Source organism: Oncorhynchus mykiss, chromosome Y (genome assembly GCF_013265735.2).
Source record: "Oncorhynchus mykiss isolate Arlee chromosome Y, USDA_OmykA_1.1, whole genome shotgun sequence".
Classification (NCBI taxonomy): domain Eukaryota; kingdom Metazoa; phylum Chordata; class Actinopteri; order Salmoniformes; family Salmonidae; genus Oncorhynchus; species Oncorhynchus mykiss.
Window position 1 is genome coordinate 5,062,000 of NC_048593.1, and position 21,564 is coordinate 5,083,563.

Sequence of the window (21,564 nt, forward strand, 5' to 3'; positions counted from 1 at the left end):
CGGATGTTGCCTGTAATCCATGGCTGCTCGTTGGAGTTTGTACGTACGCTCACCGTGGGGACGATATCATCGATGCACTTATTAATGAAGCCAATGACTGATGTGGTGTTCTCCTCAATACCATCGGAGGAATTCCGGAACATATTCCAGTCTGTGCTAGCAAAACAGTGCTCTAGGTTAGCATCTGCTTAATCTGACCACTTTTTTATTGATCGAGTCACTGGTACTCCCTGCTTTATTTTTGTTTGTAAGCAGGAATCAGGAGGATATAAGAATTGTCAGATTTGCCAAATGGAGGGTGAGGGAGAGCTTTGTATGCGTCTCTCTGTGTGTGTAAAGGTTCCAGAGTTTTTTTCCCTCTGGTTGCAAATTTAACATGCTGATAGAAATGTGATTTAAGTTTCCCTGCATTAAAGAACCCGGCCACTAGGAGCGCAGCATCTGGTTTGCTTATGGCGGAATACAGCTCATTGAGTGCAATCTTAGCGCCAGCATCAGTCAGTGGTGGTATGCAGACAGTTACGAAAAATACAGATAAACTATCTAGGTAAATAGTGTGGTCTACAGCTTATCATGAGATACTCTACCTCAGGCAAGCAAAACCTTGAGACTTCCTTATGTGCACCAGCTGTTATTTATAAAATGCATAGTTCGCTGCCTCTTGTCTTACCAGACGCCGCTGTTCTGTCCAGCCGATTCAGCGTATAACCAGCCAGCTGTATGTCGATAATGTCATCGTTCAGCCAGGACTCCGTGAAGCATAAGATATTACAGTTTTGAATGTCCCCTTTGGTATTTTAATCTTGCGCGTAGGTCAGAGATTTTGTTTTCCAAAGATTGCACGTTTGCTAGCAGAATGGAAGGAAATGGGGGTTTATTCGATCGCCTACAAATTCTCAGAAGGCAGCCTGCACTCTGGCCCACTTCTCTTCTCTTCTCCACCTTCTCTTCATGCAAATGATGGGGATCTGGGCCTGTTTCTGCAAAAGCAGTATATCGTTCACGTCGGGCTCGTTAAACTCGTTAAAAGAATAAAAGGATTCTGCCAGTCTGTGGTGACTAATCGCAGTTCTGATACCCAGAAGTTATTTTCGGTCATAAGCAGCAACAGTATATACAAAATTATTTACAAACAACGCAAAGAAACAAACAAAAATAAATAAAATTGGTTAGGAATACGTAAAACATCAGCCTTGTTCTCTGGCGCCATCTTGTTACTGGAGTTGGGGCGAGGTAAGGTCGGCGCAACAGATGAGAGTAGGAGCCTGTTGGAGACAAAGCGGATTAACAGCACAGCCCCTCTCACAGCATAGAATGAACACATATACAGTACGTTTGGACACAAGCGGGCAGGTGATGAAAAGTAAATGGCCATAAACACACACCTGAATCCAGTGGACTTTTTCAAATGTATTTTATTTCACCTTGATTTAACCAGATAGGCTAGTTGAGAACAAGTTCTCATTTGCAACTGCGACCTGGCCAAGATAAAGCAAAGTAGTGAGACACATAAAACAACACAGAGTTACACATGGAATAAACAAACATACAGTCAATAATACAGTAGAAAAAGTATATATACAGTATGTGCAATTGAGAAAGGATAAGGGAGGTAAGGCAATAAATAGGCCATGGTGGATTTGGGTGAAGGAGAAATGGGGGAGGAATGGACGAGTTGCTGTGGGGGGTGGAGGGCTGTTGATCGGGGTAGGGGTAGCCAGGTGGAAAGCATGGCCAGCCGTAGAAAATAGCTTATTGAAATTCTCAATTATAGTGGATTTATCAGTGGTGACAGTGTTTCCTAGCCTCAGTGCAGTGGACAGCTGGGAGGAGGTGCTCTTATTCTCCATGAACAATACAGTGTCCCAGAACTTTTTTTAGTTTGTGCTACAGGATGCAAATTTCTGCTTGAAAGAGCTAGCCTTAGCTTTGCTCACTGCCTGTGTATATTGGTTCCTGACTTCTCTGAAAGGTTGCATATCACGGGGGCTATTCGATGCTAATGCAGAACGCCACAGGATGTTTTTGTGCTGGTCAATGGCAGTCAGGTCTGGAGAGAACCAAGGGCTGTATCTATTCCTGATTCAATATTTTTTGAATGGGGCATGCTTATTTAAGATGGTGAGGAAGGCACTTTTACAGAATAACCAGGCATCCTCTACTGACGGAATGAGGTTAATATCCTTCCAGAATACCCGGATCAGGTCGATTAGAAAGCCCTGCTCGCTGAAGTGTTTTAGGGGGCGTTTAAAAGTGATGAGGTGTGGTCGTTTGACTGCAGACCCATTACGGATGCAGGCAATGAGGCAGTGAGCGCTGAGATCTTGGTTGAAAACTGCAGAGGTGTATTTGGAGGTTGGTTAGGATGATATCTATGAGGGTGCCCGTGTACCTGGTGGGTTCATTGATAATTTGTGTGAGATTGAGGGCATCAAGCTTAGATTGTAGGGCGGCCAGGATGTTAAGCATGCCCCAGTTTAGGTCACCTAGCAGCACAAGCTCTGAAGATAGATGGGGGGCAATCAATTCACATATGCTGTCCAGGGCACAGCTGGGGGCAGAGGGTGGTCTATAGCAAGTGGCAACGGTGAGACTTGTTTCTGGAAAGGTGGATTTTTAAAAGTAGAAGCTCAAATTGTAAGACAGAACTCTGAAAGCTATCTCTGCAGTAGATTGCAAAACCGTCCCCCTTTGGCAGTTCTATCTTGTCGGAAAATTTTATAGTTACGGATGGACATTTCAGGGTTTTTGGTGGTCTTCATAAGCCAGGATTCAGACAAGGCTAGGACATCCGGGTTGGCAGAGTGTGCTAAAGCAGTGAAATAAACAAACTTAGGGAGGAGGCTTCTAATGTTAACATGCATGAAACCAAGGCTTGTACGGTTACAGAAGTCAATAAATGAGAGCACCTGGGAGTAGGAGTGGAGCTAGGCACTGCAGGGCCTGGATTAACCTCTACATCACCAGAGGAACAGAGTAGGATAAGGGTACGGCTAAAGGCTATCAGAACTGGTCGTCTAGTACATTCGGAACAGAGAGTAAAAGGAGCAGGTGTCTGGGCGCGATAGAATAGATTCAAGGCGTAATGTACAGACAAAGGTATGGTAGGATGTGAGTACATTGGAGGTAAACCTAGTCATTGAGTAATGATGAGAGAGATATTGTCACTAGAGATGTTTACACCAGGTGATGTCATCACATGTGTGGGAGGTGATACTAAATGGTTGGCTAAGGCATATTGAGCAGGACTAGAGGCTCTACAGTGAAATAAGGCAATAATCACTAACCAGGACTGTAATGGACAAGGCATATTGATATTAGGGAGAGGCATGCATAGCCGGGTGATCATAGGGGTCCAGTGAGTGGTTGGGCTGGCTGGAGACACAGCGATTCAGACAGCTAGCAGGCTGGGGCTAGCAAGCTAGCAGAAGCGCCTTAGAGGGACATCTCGATGGAGGAAAGTCTGTTTTAGCCTCCGCATGCAGTGACGTCGATAGACCAGTCGTGATGGATTAGTAGGGTTCCGAGTAGCAGAGGGGCCCAAGAAATTGGCCGATGGATCTATTCAGCTAACAGTCCAATATGCTTTAGACAGCTGGCGGGCCGTGGCTAGCAGATGGGCATTTAGGAGACGTGGCGATGTAGGGGACAGGTGACTACCCCCTCAAGCAGATTACGTCATAGTCCAGTCGTGAAGGATTGGCGGGGTTCCATGCCCCGTACCGGCAGTAGAAGGGGTCCGGTTATTGTAGCCCAGGAGTGGCTGATGGGCTAGCCGGGAGAATGGGCCTAGCATGGGCTAGCTCCAGGTTAATTGGTGCTTGCTTTGGGACAGATGTTAGCCAGGAGTAGTCACTCGGATAGCAGCTAGCTAGCTGCGATGAACCAGGCGAAAAGGTTCAGAGCTTGCGGTAGGAATCTGGGGATATAGAGAGAAAATAGGTCCAGTATGCTCTGGTTTGAGTGGCGTTGTACAAACTGGCGAGAGCTTTCCTAGCTAAAGGTTAGCTGATGACCGCTAGCAGCGGTTAGCTGACTACTAGCTAGTAACTAGTGAGCTGACTAGATTCTGATGGGGGATTCCGGTTACGAGGTAAATAAAAATAGTTTAGAAAAAGCAGATCCACACCACATTGGGTGAGGTGGGTTGCAGGAGAGTATTTAGAAGTTGAGGTTTAGAAAAAAATCTAAAAGATATGCGAAGACAAAGATATAAAACGATATATGCATGGGACACGACAAGACTAAGGTCAAAGACGTCTGACTGCTACGCCATCTTGGATCCATCATGAACTTCTCGGTGTCTTTCCTGTATCTTTATTCACTCATTTTTTTTGTCTCATATAGGCTGTATTTTATGTGTGAAGGGCACTTTGAAATATACCTTTTGTAATTATACTTGAATGACAATTTGTACAGTATGTAAACTCAGCAAAAAAAGAAACGCCCTCTCACTGACAACTGTGTTTATTTTCAGCAAACTTAACGTGAAAATATTTGTATGAGTATAACAAGATTCAACAACTGAGACATAAACTGAACAAGTTCCACAGACATGTGACTAACAGAAATGGAATAATGTGTCCCTGAACAAAGGGGGGGAGCGGGGGGGTTAAAATCAAAAGTTACAGTCAGTATCTGGTGTGGCCACCAGTTGCGTTAAGTACTGCAGTGCATCTCCTCCTCATGGACTGCACCAAATTTGCCAGTTCTTGCTGTGAGATGTTACCCCACTCTTTCACCAAGGCACCTTCTGGGGGGATGGCCCTAGCCCTCAGCCTCCGATCCAACAGGTCTCAGACATGCTCAATTGGATTGAGATCCGGGCTCTTCGCTGGCCATCGCAGAACACTGAAATTCCTGTCTTGCAAGAAATCACGCACAGAACGAGCAGTATGGCTGGTGGCATTGTCATGCTGGAGGGTCATGTCAGCATGAGCATGCAGGAAGGGTACCACATGAAGGAGAAGGATGTCTTCCCTGTAACGCACAGTGCTGAGATTGCCTGCAATGACAACAAGCTCAGTCCGATGATGCTGTGACACACCGCCCCAGACCATGACGGACCCTCCACCTCCAAATTGATCCCGCTCCAGAGTACAGGCCTCGGTGTAACGCTCATTCTGTCGACGATAAACGCAAATCCGACCATCACTCCTGGTGAGACAAAACCGCGAAACAGTTTTCATAACTGTGACCTTAATTTCCTACCGTCTGTAAGCTGTTAGTGTCTTAATGACCATTCCACAGGTGCATGTTCATTAATTGTTAATGGTTCATTGAACAAGCATGTGAAACTGTTTAAACCCTTTACAATGAAGATCAGTGAATGTTATTTGGATTTTTAAGAATTCTTTGAAAGACAGGGTCCTGAAAAAAGTTTATATTTGTACATTGTAAAACTGGATGGATATCAGTTTGGCATTAAGATGATTCTTTCAACTTTTTTCACATGCATCTATTTATATAAACTCAAACATACATCTTTATACTGTATGTGTGTGGTAGAATATGCCTCCTCAAATGTTTGTTTCTTCTCAATGTGAAGGACAGTTGTTGGTATAACAAGGAGATTCCCCTTCAGTCCATTTCCAGTATGCAGTTTTGGAACACCCCTTCTAGAGAACAGAAAGCAAGTGTGTTGACTGAAAAACGGATCTACCTCAGTATCTTGCACAATAGTGTCTCTGAGTCACTGGCTGCAGCCCAAATGGCACCTTAATGCATTTACAGTGCACTACTTTTGTAGGGCTCAGGTCAGAAGTAGTTTATTATATAAAGCATAGGCTGCCATTTTGGGACGCGAGCAATGACTAGAGAAACATGAAGCTCATCCTTGTTTTGACCCTATGCTGTTCTTTAGAAAAAATATAATTCACAGAGTCATTGAACACAAACTCATCAGTCCAGGTCTGTGGTCTGCCTGTTGGGACTGTAAGCAGCACAAAAAAAGAATTTCCGTGGCCGTAATAAACAAAGCCTGGGGATCCACAGTTGAAGTATGTTGTCACGTTCTGACCTTAGTTCCTTTTTATGTCTTTGTTTTAGTATGGTCAGTGCGTGAGTTGGGGTGGGCAGTCTATGTTATTTTTTCTATAATTTGGGATTTCGGTGTTTGGCCTGGTATGGTTCTCAATCAGAGGCAGCTGTCAATCGTTGTCCCTGATTGAGAACCATACTTAGGCAGCCTGGTTTCACCTTTGAGTTGTGGGTGATTATTTTCTGTTCAGTGTTTTTTCAGCACCATACAGGACTGTTCGTTTGCGTTTTATTTTGTTCAGTGTTCATTACGTTATTAAAAATATGAACACTTACCACGCTGCGCATTGGTCCTCCTCTTCTTCCACCTACGACGAGCGTTACATATGGGACATATTATGTAAAACTAACCGATCTTGTCAGTGGAAAATAAAGGAAAATGTATTAAATATATATTTTATATATATAAAAAAAAAAAAAAAAAAAAAAAAAGGGGTTTTGGAAAAGATGCAGACAAATGATGGAATTCACAATCTGCAATATTAAAGCTGATATACCCCCATAGAGTTGATATATTTTTATCAACACTTGACCCTAAATAATGGACTGACTTGGTAAGGTAGAGGGGGAGAGGACATTTTATTTTCCGAGCACACCAAAACAATATTGTATTGTGAACTCCTACTTCCTCCCCGTACGATGGACTAATATATTCTGTTCTATTAATGTTGAAAGTCTCACTGAAAATAAAGCTCTATAAAGATATGCTGACTTAGAAGTCAATTATTAGTTCACATGGATAACACATTTGGTTTATTTCATATTGGATAATGTCACACATTCACAAACCATGCTCCAAAAAGGGCACATGTATTCTGGTGGCATGCAGTGAAGTACTAGGCTATGTTTGTTTCCCGTATATATGGAAAAGTAGTGTTAACTGAGTGATGGTGGAAGAATATTTTTTATAACCCTCAATGTAGCAATATTTAAAAGGTCTGTACATGCAACTTCCCTTTCTGAGCATATTCTCTGTAGGAACAAATATTGGAGATTGTCCTGTTGAGATCTGTACGTATGTTCCAAACAAAAGAATCTCAAACAAATTAACAAAATATACTGCACTTTTCAGTCTTCGGAAAATTCATGACAACACAAAAATGAATATGAAAAACATTTCCCAGAAACAAATTATACAAAAACTTGTAATGCAACAGTAATATCTCTATATTTGACCTCGAACAAGAAGTTTTGATGGGCAGGGAAATTGCATAGCATTTCTTCATTCCATTCATGACACAAAGTCAATAAGGCATTGTGAAAAGGCAAAATGTACATTTGTCAAACTGTTTTTTCTATCTGGAAAGATATGTCATTAACCATACATCTACTAGTGTAGCATACAATGCCTCCAAAGTATTCACACCCCTCGACTTTTTCCACATTTTGTGTTTCAGTCTGAATTTAAAGTGTATTAAATTGAGATCGTATTTCACTGGCCTACACACAATAGCCCATAATTTCAAAGAGGAACAATGTTTTTTTGACATTTTTACAAATGAATAAAAAATGAAAAGCTGAAATGTTGAGCCAATTATTCAACCCCTTTTATGGCAAACCTAAAGTTCAGGAGTAAAACCTTGCTGAACAAGTCACAAGATGCATGCACGCACTGTGTGCAATAAGTATTTAACATGATTTTTGAATGACGACCTCGTCTCTGTACCCCACACATACAATTACTTGTAAGGTCCCTCAGTTGAGCAAGGAGGTTTTCCAGTGCCTCACAAAGAAGGGCACCTATTGGTAGATGGGTAAAAAAAAAGAAGCAGACATTGAATATCCTTTTTAGCAAAGTTATTCATTACACTTTGGATGGTGGATCTATACACCCAGTCAGTACAAAGTTAAAGGCGTCCTTTCTACCAGAGTTTAATGGCTGTGATAGGAGAAGACTGAGGATGAATCAACAACATTGTAGTTACTCCACAAAACTAACCTAAATGACAGAGTGAAAAGAACTAAGCCTGTACAGGATACAAATATTCAAAACATGCATCCTGTTTGCAATAAAGCACTAAAGTAAAACTACCAAAATATGTGTCAAAGAAATGTAATTTATGTCCTGAATACAAAGCGTTATGTTTGGGGCATATCCAACACATCACGGAGTACCACACTTCATATTTTCAAGCATGGTGGTGGCTGCATCATGTTATGGGTATGCTTGTCATCAGCAAGGACTACAGTTTTTTGGGGGAAAATAAATAAATAAATGGAATAGAGCACAGAGGAATAGAGGAAAACCTGGTTCAGTCTGCTTTCCAACAGACACTGGGACACAAATACAGCTTTCAGCAGGACAATAACCTAAAACAAAAGTCCATAAATACACTGGAGTTGCTTACCAAGATGACATTGAATGTTCCTGTGTAGCCTAGTTACAAGACTAGTTGCAAGACTTGAAAATGGCTGTCGAGCAATGACAACAACTAACTTGTACAATCCAGCTGCACGTAGCTCTTGGAGACTTACCCAGAAAGACTCACAGCTGTCAAAGATGATTCTAACATGTATTGAGTCAGGGGTGTGAATACTTATGTAAATCATATCGCTTTTTCATTTTCAATAAATTTGCTACAATTTCAAAAAACATGTTTTCACCTTGTCATTATGGGTATTGTGTGTAGATTGGTGAGAATGTTTATATTGAATCCTTTTAGAATTTAGGATGTAACAAAATGTGGAACAAGTCAAGGGGTATGAATACTTTCTGAAGGTACTGCATTTCAAGAGGGTCCTGTTGTATTGGCTAGCATCACCTTTTCGCTTCCTTCAAGTCTTCTTTCTTGGAATGATGCGTCATCACACTTTGTCCATTCAAAGTTCAACTTGGCCGGCTTATAGAGAATAGGGGCTATGGACTTTTCTTAAGAGGTCAATGGGTGACGCCAACTACCTAGGTCAGTAATTAACTGAAAATAAACGGGTCTGCATGTAGGCATCTATTTCCTTTTTAGGATCTTAAAACAATAAAACCTTGACATACAGGCAAACTATATCATCCACTTAAAAGTGATTTAACAAGTCACGTCAAGATGCCCACATGAAGTTCATGATTGCCATTTGGGTAAGTGCAAAAATAATAGGCTGACAAAGTTTGGAACAAAAGTGAAATGAACAAAGGCGCAGAGGAAGAATCACTGTACATGAAGTGTGACAACCTCGAACTAAGTCACCATACGTCCTCCTAACACTGAGGCCTGTAGCCGCTGAGCTGAGGCATGTAGCTAGGGTCAGGGCCTGGCTGTCCGTCAGGTGACTGACCCTCCTCTGTGGGTGTGGTCTGCTGAAAGTCCTCCTCCAGGGGGCAGAACCGGCGCAAAGCCAACCCCTGCTTCTTCATCTCCATCTGGTTCAAGTCCTCCAGGTCTCCGCTGTCGCCATTGTTCCCCCCAGGCAAGCGCCCGAAGTAGGGGTTCCGCAGGTAGCGCTGTGACTCGGGGCCCTCCGGGTGCTCCTCGCTGTCCAGCAGGGGTTGGGTGGACTCGGAGCGGGTGAAGCTGGGCGTCTGGGACGAGCCGGACTGGGGGAGAGGGCAGGGGGTCTGGCCCTTGTAGCCGCAGGATGCCACCACCGACGAGTACTGGACGGTGCTGGCTGTAGTCTGGCCCTCGTCGCCGCCCTCGTCGCTGTCTGAGACGCTCTGGTGAGGCGATGACAGGCAAGAGGAGCCGCCGATGCCGCTGCTATGCTCCTCCGACAGGTATTTGTCCTTTTTGAGCGGCAGGCCTGCCTTGTCCTCCTCACACAGAGACTTCCTGTCAAACACGTCCACCTCTACAATACTCACGTCACCCAGCGCGCTCTCCTTAGGAATGTCAGCCTGGAACAAAAAGGGAGGGTTAAGTCAAGTCAAGTTCTCTTTAAAGTGAATGTCACATCTATGTGAAGGTGAACCAAAGTGTATATTCGTCAAATCCGTCATGATTTATGTATTGTAACAAGCCCACAGTGTTTCCTTAAAGATGTACTATGCAGAAATGGCTTCGCCATTTCCTGGTTGCTAAAATTCTAATAGTTCGCCTAATTTCAGTTCATGTACCATGACATGCAAGTCAAGTGTAGAGAATCATTGTACCATCTAAACCACTGTGAAATATATTTTCCAAAATATTGTATTTTCAACTGGTGTAGAAAACAGAAAGTAAGACACAAAAACAAAACTTAGAAATAGCATAGAAATAGAGCACATAGAACAGTGCCAACAGAAATTGTATTTGTATTCCATTATTTTTCATTTGTATTAGGATATTGAATTTGTAATGCACAAATTGAATCGTTGAATTAACACACTGAACTTGTATTTCATGATTTGAAACTGAATTAAGTGAATATTGCATTCAGTTTTAAAATGTATTTAAATTTAATTGAATATTCAAATCCAATATTTATATATTCAGTTTCAATATGGTAGATATTACATTCATTGTCTGTGTATGCATTCCGATTCAGTTTTCAAATTCAGATTCAAAACCAGAGACAACATGCTGAGGCTTTGCCAGCTAAGAAAAGTAGAGAAGAACCGGATACAATTAAATGCTCACTGTGGTAAACAGAAGTTTCTGCCGGTTTCTGAAGCAAATGTGGCATGTAGAATTTATTTTCTTCCTATGAATTTGGCTGTAGTGTTTGAACCGTTTCGGTTATGATCCCATTCAAGAAATAGGCCACCATAAAAATACAGTTGATTAGCCCTGTCATAGACATAAGGATAGACGTTCCACTCCCGATTTAATCTTGCTCTTTCGAACTAGGTCTCCTGCATGTCACAAGACTGTGTTAGCCCACTTAGCTAAAGCCCAAAGGGATCAGTTCTGTAAGCTAACACAAGTCTTCACGTCTCCGGTAAGGTTACTCGTCAAAAGAGCCTGAGTCATCGAACCATCTCGGTTACATTTCACCCCTCTGACCTCATACTTAGAGCTCATGGAACCAATACAACTTGTGGCGAAATCCTGCATGGAGCCTTCACCATGCGCTGCCACTTTAAGAGCTCATCAGCAGTCAGGAAGGAGGAAATAAATAAACAGCTCTTCAGGCTCTCTGTGTGGAGCTCCTGGTTGGCACGGCAGTTGGACAGTGTGTGTAACGCTACAGAAGTCTTGTTTATTTTCAGCGTGCTTAGTTGTAAAGTGTTTAAGTCAATCTGCAGTGTTACCACCCTAGGTCATGGTTGTAATCTTTTGGGGCCGCTCCTGTCTCTGTTCACATGGAGTATTTTTTAGTTTGACCTCTTTTTTTCTCAAAATTCCGTGGTATCCAATTGGTAGTTAGTCTTGTCTCGTCGCTGCATCTCCCATACGGACTCGGGAGAGGCGCAGGTCGAGAGCTGCGCGTCCTTAGAAACACAACACAACCCAACCAAGCCGCACTGCTTCTTGACACAATGCCCACTTAACCCGGAAGCCAGCTGCACCAATGTGTCAGAGAAAACACTGTGACTGCACTGTGTACGCAGGTACGTGATGGGACAAGGACATCCCTGCCGGCCAAAGACCTCCCCTAACCCGGACGATGCTGGGCCAATTGTGCACAACCCCATGGGTCTCCCGGTCGCGGCCGGCTGCGAAAGAGTCTGGACTCGAACCCAGAATCTCTAGTGGCACAGCTAGCACTGCGATGCAGTGCCTTAGACCACTGCACCACTCAGGAGGCCTAGCAGTAGCAACATTGTTGCCAAGCTTTGAAAAACAAACCATCAGGTGTATCAGATGGACAGACAGTGCAACTGTAAGCCTGAAGTCAACAGCTAAGACCCCCCCTCCTCTCCTTTTCCCCTCAATCCCTCCTGTGTCTTTCACTGCAGCATACTTTTTTTTTGTAGTTGGTGTGACATTTTAGTTAAAGGAAGTTTGCGTAAGAGTTGATATTGTGTAGGACTATTAACATTTGGCCGAGAAGATTTTTGTGACATTTTAAGGCCTTTATTTTGTCTATGAACTCACACCCCCACACACCCATTCATACCCCCCTCACTATATAGGTAATACACTACACTGGAAGTCCTCGAATGTTGATGACTGGATTCTTTCTTGTCAATTGTTTCTATGAAGTTGCCGTTAAATTGCTCTGCCATTATTATTGTATGAGGTATTATTGGTGGGGTTAACCCTGTGCTGTGATGTGTGTTTTTATATGGTGTGTCTTATCTTTTCTCTCCACTGGCTATCTGGCCAACAGGCTACACTCTAGGCAGTCTCTTCTGCTGATGTGTGTGTCTGGTAGTGGTACTCCATCTATCCTACTCTTCTCCTTTCAACAGGGTTAATACCTGCCTGGCACCCGAACAAAATCTATTTTTACCCCCCCTCTAACAATACCGCTACAGAATTGGAGCCCAAACAGGGGCTTGAAAAGAAAAACACCCATGACACCACCCACACAAAGCTGAATCATGTCTTTTGTTGGAACCCCATACTGTGTCAATGTGGACACTGGGATTCTTTCATTGTGGAAGGACTCGATGGTGTAATGGAGTTGGAGAGCACTGGTCCTTATCCTTAGGCTTCAGGCTCAGCTATTACTTCTCCGCCATTACCTTCCCCTCAACCTCTTCCTGTTACCTTGCCCAGACAGACTGGGAGAGGTGTCTCTGTGCTCACTGGACAAAGGGAACAACAATGGACACACACCCACCATAGTTTGACAATGCAGGGGAATTCGATTCGCAAACTCAGTGAAAGTGTGGAGGCTGATCAGAAAGATGTGCTGCCGAGGTTGGCTCACCTCCCCCGTCAAATGGAGGAAAACCAACAACAAACTGCTCAGAGAAAGAAATATTTGCTAGATTCTCTGAAGCAGGATGTTCAATGGAAAATGCAAAGTTTCAAAACACTCATAGAAACTAACAATCTTGTCATAATCTACATTGAGGAGGAACAAAAACAGAGAGCAGAGGAGTCAGCCTCTGTTGTGAAGGGAGTGTGTTCTTATCTGAAAGAGGTTATGAAGAACTCTCTGAGGGGAACTATTATTTTGATTGAACAGACTCAAAAGGAGACCTGTAATGAGATGGAAAAAGCCACAGACCTTCAACTGGAGGAGCTGCACCAGGAGGTAATGCAGTGCTTTTCCCTTCTGGACAAATCCTCTGTACCTCCCTCAGGGTTTACCTCTGCCTCAGGCTCTGCCATTAAGGGAATAGGAACAGGTAGTACTACAAAAAACCCTCTGAAGATACTGTTAAACAACAGAACTCCCCTTGCCACTGTCATGCCTCCTCTAGAGCGCTCCCTCCCTATCAAACTACTTTTCCCCACTTTTGGCAGCCCAGAAGAGGATGTTGATCCACTGTTTCTCCTATCGGAGTGTAATGACTTCCTTTCTATCCTGCCCCTTACTGACTTGGAGGTTCTTGCTACCCTCCACATTGTTCTCCATGGTACAGCAAGAGACTGGTGGGAGATAGCTGGTGAACATGTGTCAACCTGGGAGGAGTTTCATAAACGATCCTAACCCTCTCTATGAGCATGAACTTGTCGGAGTCCAGGGTGAAGCAGAGACAAACCGGGACTTTGGCTTCTCCTATCGAGTTATATGTAGGAGATGGAAGGCTGACATTACTGAGCAGGAGATGATCATTCATTCTCATTCTTAAGAACATGGTACCCCGCCTTGTCAGTCAACTTCGGGAATGTGTACAGAATGTGGATGATCTGGTGTCGTGGGACTCAGTTTGAGAAGGACTGGAAGCACTACCTACAAACTCAAAACCCTGTTCCCTCATCCCGGTATCCCAACAGCTCTACTGGGGCTAAACCGTCTTAGCCGTTTGTGCCCAAGATCCAAGACCAAAGTCCAGTGATGTGCTGGAGGTGTAAAGTCCAACATGCTCCAGGTTCTTGCCCCCTCTATGGCCAGCGAACCCGGCTATTACCGACAGCACAACTACAACAACTAACTTGTACAATCCAGCACAACTAGCTTTCTTATTCCAATTCCGCAACAACTATCGGATCCTCTGACTGTTATGGAAGGCCATAATCGACACAAGAGCAACTTACACCTTGATGTAGGAGCCCTGTGGCGAAATAGGGCATTACCTCACGAGGAGAACCTGGGAGGAAGGACTATTCTACTTGGCCAATGGAGAACCTACCACTCCTTTGGGCTGGATTGATATGAAAATAAAGCTGCATCATGTTATTATTAACCTCCTTGCATCTGCTGTAGTCCTTGGCCTGGAGCATTCCCGGCCTCATCCATCTCAACCTGGAAATGCACTGATTTCAGGCTGGCTCCTGCTACCTTACTCAGAGTCCTGGCTAGCTCAAGTAGAAGACAAGGAAGACAAGGACAGAGAAAATACAAAGAAAAGACAGACAAAAACAAGTTCCAACAGTGATGCCAGAGAACCCGGCTATCACCCTGCTTAAGGCCATACACCCCCCCCCCCCCCGATGATGAGAAGTGGCAACTCTCCCAGGTGAAATCTGTACACTTACACCCGGCCACACAACTGTCTTCAAACACAACATCTATAGCCAGCATGAAGTCCCCATTAAGCAGCATCCGTACAGGCTGTCCCCCTCAGTGAACAGCTCAAGAGCATCAATTCTGTGTAGATTACAGAAAGTAATGCCTACCCTCTATCGGACATCAATGACATACTGGAATCTCTGGTAGGAGCATCCATCTTCAGTAATCTGGATATTGGCAGGTGGCAATGGATCCCGCTAGTCAGGACAAGACTGCCTTTGTCACCCCTGCTGGTTTGTACTCCTTCAAAGTCATGCCTTTTGGTTTGAAGAACGCTCCGGCAACCTTCCAAAGGTTGATGGACACTGTCCTGGGAGATCTGAGGGGAAGAAATTGTCTTGTGTATCTGGATGACATCATAATCTACTCTGCCTCTGATCATCTGCAAAACATACAGTCCATCTTCGACAGACTAAAGGCTGCAGGTTTGACCCTGCAGCCAGAACTCAAGTTCCTTGGTCATGTGGTTAATGCTGAAGATATCCATGCAGATTCAGCCAAGGTTTTAGCAGTGCAGGAGTTCCCAATTCCCACATCCCTCAAGGCTGTTCAGCACCTCCTGGGTATGGCTGGATGGTACCACAGGTTAGTGCCTGACTTTTCAAAGGTTGCTGAACCACTCAACCACCGTAAGAAGGGGCTGAAATTCCAATGGACCCCTGCATGCCAAAGTGCATTTAAAACATTCAAACACTCCTCCAGTGCTTGGACATCCTAACCTGAATGCTCACTTCATCATGTACACGGATGCAAGTAAACAGGACTTGGAGCAGTCTTGGCTCATCAAACAGGACCTGGAACAGAATAATTTCTTGCCTATGCAAGTCACACCCTTAATTCAGCCGAGAGGGATTATTCAACGACAAAGGGAGTGCGTCGCTGTGGTCTAGGCTTTGGAGAAATGGACTACTTGGAGGCGAAGGTCTTCACAGTTGTCACAGACCACGCTGCTCTGCAGTGGGTTCTGGCATCAGGCAAGACCAACGGCCATCTTATTCACTGGTTTATCAGACTTCCGAGGTTTGACTTCATCATTTAGTATCGCAAAGGAAAACTGAATGTTGTACCAGATGCCTTTTCTTGGATTACAGAGGCTGTCAATGTTTGTCTTCCATTGTGCCGCACTTACACTACCGCTAAGTGTCTGGATGATGAGTGTGTGGAGAGCACGGCAGAATGATGCCGCCATCATGGTGATGATCATCAATTGTGGTGCGTCTGTCTGAAGACTCGAAAAGTCGCTTCAATGAGAAGTTCAGCATAATTCAGGATAAAGTGTATCGAAAAACTCCAAGAGGAGATGGAACACACAGCACCCATTACCGCGTCTTCATCCCCTCTACATTGAGTGACCAGATGATCTAAGCTTATCATGCCAACCCCATGAGTGGACCTTTCTGTTTACCACAGTGAGCGTTTGATTCTATCTGTTCTCTTCTACCTTTCCTGGCTGGCAAAGTACCAGGACGTTCTCTCTGGTTTTTCTAATCTGAATTTAGAGAACTGAATTTGAAAACTGAAACAATCCATTTGAGAAGTGGAATATATTGGTCCTATATTTAGGCGATGTAAGAAAGCTCAGGAAATATATATACACACACTACTGTTCAAAAGTTTGGGGTCACTTAGAAATGTCCTTGTTTTTGAAAGAAAAGCAAAAAAAATTGGTCCATTAAAAAACATCAAATTGATCACAAATACAGTGTTGACATTGCTAATGTTGTAAATTACTACTGTAGCTGGAAACGGCAGATTTGTAATTCAATATCTACATAGGCGTAGAGAGGCCCATTATCAGCAACTATCACTCCTGTGTTCCAATGTTAGCTAATTCAAGTTTATCATTTTAAAACGCTAACTGATCATTAGAAAACCTTTTTGCAATTATGTTAGCACAGCTGAAAACTGCAATAAAAAAAACTGGCCTTCTTTAGATTAGTTGAGCATCAGCATATGTGGGTTCGATTACAGGCTCAAAATGGCCAGAAACAAAGACCATTCTGCAGTTAGTAAAATATAAGATTAGCATTCCTAAATTATTATTTTGTTGAAATATAATTTGATCTCTGAGAAATTAAGCTAATAGATTGCAACCAAATTGCCTATTGTAATTCAAATAATATTGAATATAGTACCTCACATCCGATTTGGACCAAACTTTTTCGAACAATGAGTAAGACAAGTAGAATGGAGCAGCGGCTCAGACTACTCTCATCCTATATAATGTATTCTCTGTGAATTTGGTGATGTTTTCCCTCCAAGTTCATAGAAATTAGTCATTGAAATTGTTAGGTTTATGTCCCATCCTACATCTTGATATTACCAGGTTCTGACCCACCCCCAAACACGCACACAGGGAGTATCTCTCAGATTCCAACTGCTGATTCATGCTTGGACAATCAAATATTCTAAACCAGGGATCCCCAACTGGCAACCAGCGGCCCGAAATGTGGCACGCGGGTGAATTGTTGGACATAACGTAAAAACACCAGCAAATCAGCTCCAGCTCCAAGTGATCCCATAACGGAGATATGTGATCGTATACAAATGTAAGCTCATTATGTTTTAGTCAGGATCTGTTTGGACTTCTTGCGGTCAACTTGCAGTCTACAAATTATGTTCCAGCTCCCTGACCATACGCTGAAGAAATAATTGGTCCGTGGCTGAATCTAGTTGATGATCCCTACTCTAAACTTACCAAAGAAAATGTCTGTTGATTGCCAATTTGAATATATGCAGTTTAAGGAATAAAGATTCATGAAACATGTGGTCTAGTGCTGTCATAAGATTCATGTATTAGCAATAACAGACTCATTAGGAGTTTTCATATGAGGATGCTGAGATCTAAATATTAGGGACATCATTAGTTCAGAAGGGAAAGGAATAGATAAGGAAATGGAGTCACAGTTTACGTCCAGAGTCATATTCCAGCCAAACAACGCAATGACTTAATGTTAAGTGAAATAGAGGCTCTGTGGGTACAGGTGCATTTACCACATTTGAAACCTATACTAGTTGGCTTCTGCTATAGGTCTAATGCTGATATGAAATAGCTTGATGTAATTTGTGAAATGTTGGATAAGGTACACTATATATTTCACAGAAGTATGTGGACATCCCTTCAAATTAGTGGATTCGGCTATTTCAGCCAAAGCCAGCCTGGCTGCCCCAGTCAACTGTAAGTGCCGTTATTGTGAAGTGGAAAGCACAAAGAGTGTAAAAATCAGCAACACTCACTTCCAAGTTCCAAACTGCCTCTGGAAGAAATGCCAGCACAAGAACGGTTAGTCGGGAGCTTCATGAAATAGGTTTCCAAGCAGCCACACACAAGCCTAAGATCACCATGCGCAATGCCAAGTCGGCTGGAGTGGTGTAAAGCTTGGACCCTGACCTCAACCCCATCGATCACCTTTGGGATGAATTGGAATGCCGACTGCGAGCCAGGCCTAATCGCTAATCAGTGCTCGACCTCACCAATGCTCTTGTGGCTGAATGGCACTCACTAGAAAAACCAAAATACCAAAAGGCTGGCCCTAAGGTACAGTAATATACCAAAGTTCCTACAAGGGGTTCAATCAGGACTCATTTGTGGATGAGGTTAAGAATGTGCAATGGCTGGAAGTGTGTAGTGAGGATGATCCTGAAATGGCACTGAGTGTGTTTGTGAAATTATTTATGAGTATTGTTGATAAGCATGCCCCATTAAGAAAACGCACTGTGATGTCAAACATTGCCCCATGGATTGATGATGAGCTGAGAAATGTAATGCTTCAACGTAATGATGCCAAAAAGGAAGCAGATAGATCTGGCACTCTGTCGGATAAGCAAAGTTATTGTACATTTAAGAAATCTTGAGACCAAGGTAAAAAGAAAGGATATTATCAGCACAAAATTTCAAGTCAAGGGTGACAGAAAAAAAATATGGAGAATGTTTGAATGTTATAATGGGTAGGTATTCAAACATGTTTGAATGTTATAATGGGTAGGTATTCAAACATGTTTGAATGTTATAATGGGTAGGTATTCAAACATGTTTGAATGTTATAATGGGTAGGTATTCAAACATGTTTGAATGTTATAATGGGTAGGTATTCAAACATGTTTGAATGTTATAATGGGTAGGTATTCAAACATGTTTGCCTCCTTTCTTGAATCAAAGGGTATGTTTTTTACAAAACGACATGACATTGCAAATTACCTTAATGAATATTTTAAAGGCAAAGTAGACAAATGGAGAAATACCATGAGTCCAACCGATGACTCTGCCATACACACTTATAAAAGATCGCATTATGAATGAGAGGCATTGCAAGTTTGGATGAAGGATAGGATTAATAAACAATACTCCGAGGCACAGCTCCATACTACTTGTCTTAGTCATAGTTAGGAAAAAACATGGTCCAAATTAGATGATAGGTACTATATGTATTGAATATTATATGAATTCCATTAATATAAAATGGCCAATTTGGATGCAATCAATTAGCTTAATTTCTCAGAGATCAAATTATATTTCAACAAAATAATCTTCTGTTTCCAACAACCGAAACGATTTTAGAACAATCTGAGATGGTGGGTGTCAATCTCGTTTTTGTGGTGGAATGACCCATGTGGATGTTACGGTCAGTGGAGAGCAGATAGGAGCAATACATGTTTAGAGAGTTCAGCAAAACAGATAAACTTAATTGACAAGTGACTCAGCAGGTGAGTTGTACTATAAAGTTTTAGAAATAAAGTACCATCTTATCTTACATAAACACCCTCTTTGACTAGCACAGGAGGCACTTAAACTTACTTTGGATGTGAAATCAGGAGACCATTTAGCGATAGTGCTGTTGGAGGGGTCAGGTACCGGTGGCCAGATCTTCTTCTTTATCCTACATAGAAAACAACAGTGGAAATTATTGACATCCTTGATAAAGATCAGCAAAAATGACTGTATACAATAAATAATTTAAATACTGAGCTATATTGTGTCGTCAAATGTTGGTAAATTATAGTATTTTATAATAATATATACTAATTGTGTTACTCAAATCTGAGTAAATGCTCTTACAATTGAACATCACACTTCAGCCATTGTAAACATCCAAATGTAAAATGTAGAGACATTCTCCTTCATACAATTCAAGAGTGTAGTTGAGACTTACGAGTCCATTTTGTAAATGCAGAAGAGCATGGTCAGCACTACGGAAAACAGGAAGCTGATGCACACAGCCACCACAATGGCTTCTATCTGCCCGGGAGCTGAGGGATAGACACACAGAACTAGAATGGACATTGGGAAGCTAGGAACATGCCTTAAAATTGAGCATGTTGGTCAGAAAAAATGTCCTTCTAGAAACTGTGGACAAACACGGGTTGGAGGTACAGTAACAGTACAACTAAAATAGACTACAACTAAAAGGAGAAATGACAGGAGAAATGACAGAAATGACAGAAGGGCACAATGAATAGGTTGAAGTAGCGACTACGAAGTGTATTTGGAGCATTGGGGGTTCAGGACTGCTACTTTGAAAAAGCTTTACTGGGACACATTACAAAACATGAAAATGTATTACTGGAATACAAAATACAGTGGAGCAAAAAAGTATTTAGTCAGCCACCAATTGTGCAAGTTCTCCCACTTAAAAAGATGAGAGAGGCCTGTAATTTCCATCATAGGTACACTTCAACTATGACAGACAAAATGGAGAAAAAAAAATCCAGAAAATCACATTGTAGGATTTTTTATGAATTTATTTTCAAATTATGGTGGAAAATAAGTATTTGGTCACCTACAAACAAGCAAGATTTCTGGCTCTCACAGAACTGTAACTTGTTCTTTAAGAGGCTCCTCTGTCCTCCACTCGTTACCTGTATTAATGGCACCCGTTTGAACTTGTTATCAGTATAAAAGACACCTGTCCACAACCTCAAACAGTCACACTCCAAACTCCACTATGGCCAAGACCAAAGAGCTGTCAAAGGACACCAGAAACAAAATTGTAGCCCTGCACCAGGCTGGGAAGACTGAATCTGCAATAGTTAAGCAGCTTGGTTAGAATAAATCAACTGTGGGAGCAATTATTAGGAAATGGAAGACATACAAGACCACTGATGATCTCCCTCGATCTGGGGCTCCACGCAATATCTTACCCCGTGGGGTCAAAATGATCACAAGAACGGAAAGCAAAAATCCCAGAACCATACGGGGGGAACTAATGAATGACCTGCAGAGCTGGGACCAAAGTAACAAAGCCTACCATCAGTAACATACTACGCCGCCAGGGACTCAAATCCTGCAGTGCCAGACGTGTCCCCCTGCTTAAGCCAGTACATGTCCAGGCCCGTCTGAAGTTTGCTAGAGAGCATTTGGATGATCCAGAAGAAGATTGGGAGAATGTCATATGGTCAGATAAAACCAAAATATAACTTTTTGGTAAAAACTAAACTCGTCGTGTTTGGAGGACAAAGAATGCTGAGTTGCATCCACAGAACACCATACCTACTGTGAAGCATGGGGGTGGAAACATCATGCTTTGGGGCTGTTTTTCTGCAAAGGGACCAGGACGACTGATCCGTGTAAAGGAAAGAATAAATGGGGCCATGTATCGTGAGATTTTGAGTGAAAACCTCCTTCCATCAGCAAGGGCATTGAAGATGAAACGTGGCTGGGTCTTTCAGCATGACAATGATCCCAAACACACCACCCGGGCAACGAAGGAGTGGCTTCGTAAGAAGCATTTCAAGGTCCTGGAGTGGCCTAGCCAGTCTCCAGATCTCAACCCCATAGAAAATCTTTGGAGGGAGTTGAAAGTCCGTGTTGCCCAGCAACAGCCCCAAAACATCACTGCTCTAGAGGAGATCTGCATGGAGGAATGGGCCAAAATACCAGCAACAGTGTGTGAAAACCTTGTGAAGACTTACAGAAAATGTTTGACCTCTGTCATTGCCAACAAAGGGTATATAACAAAGTATTGAGATAAACTTTTGTTATTGACCAAATACTTATTTTCCACCATAATTTGCAAATAAATTCATAAAAAATCCGGGAAATATATT

At 42.7% G+C, this 21,564-nt stretch overlaps 1 protein-coding gene across 1 annotated transcript in view; it reads right to left on the reverse strand.

Moving 5' to 3' along the window:
* Positions 1-6,599: 6,599 nt before the first annotated feature.
* Positions 6,600-21,564, reverse strand: part of LOC110509538 (interleukin-6 receptor subunit beta) — a 56,280-nt gene continuing 41,315 nt past the window's right edge. Inside the window, exons 14-16 of the mRNA XM_021590456.2 lie at positions 19,671-19,767; positions 19,316-19,397; positions 6,600-9,865 (exon numbers count right to left, since the gene is read on the reverse strand). Of these exons, the coding sequence (XP_021446131.2) occupies positions 9,230-9,865; positions 19,316-19,397; positions 19,671-19,767 (815 nt within the window). The 3' untranslated portion in view covers positions 6,600-9,229. The remainder of the gene's footprint in view (positions 9,866-19,315; positions 19,398-19,670; positions 19,768-21,564) is intronic.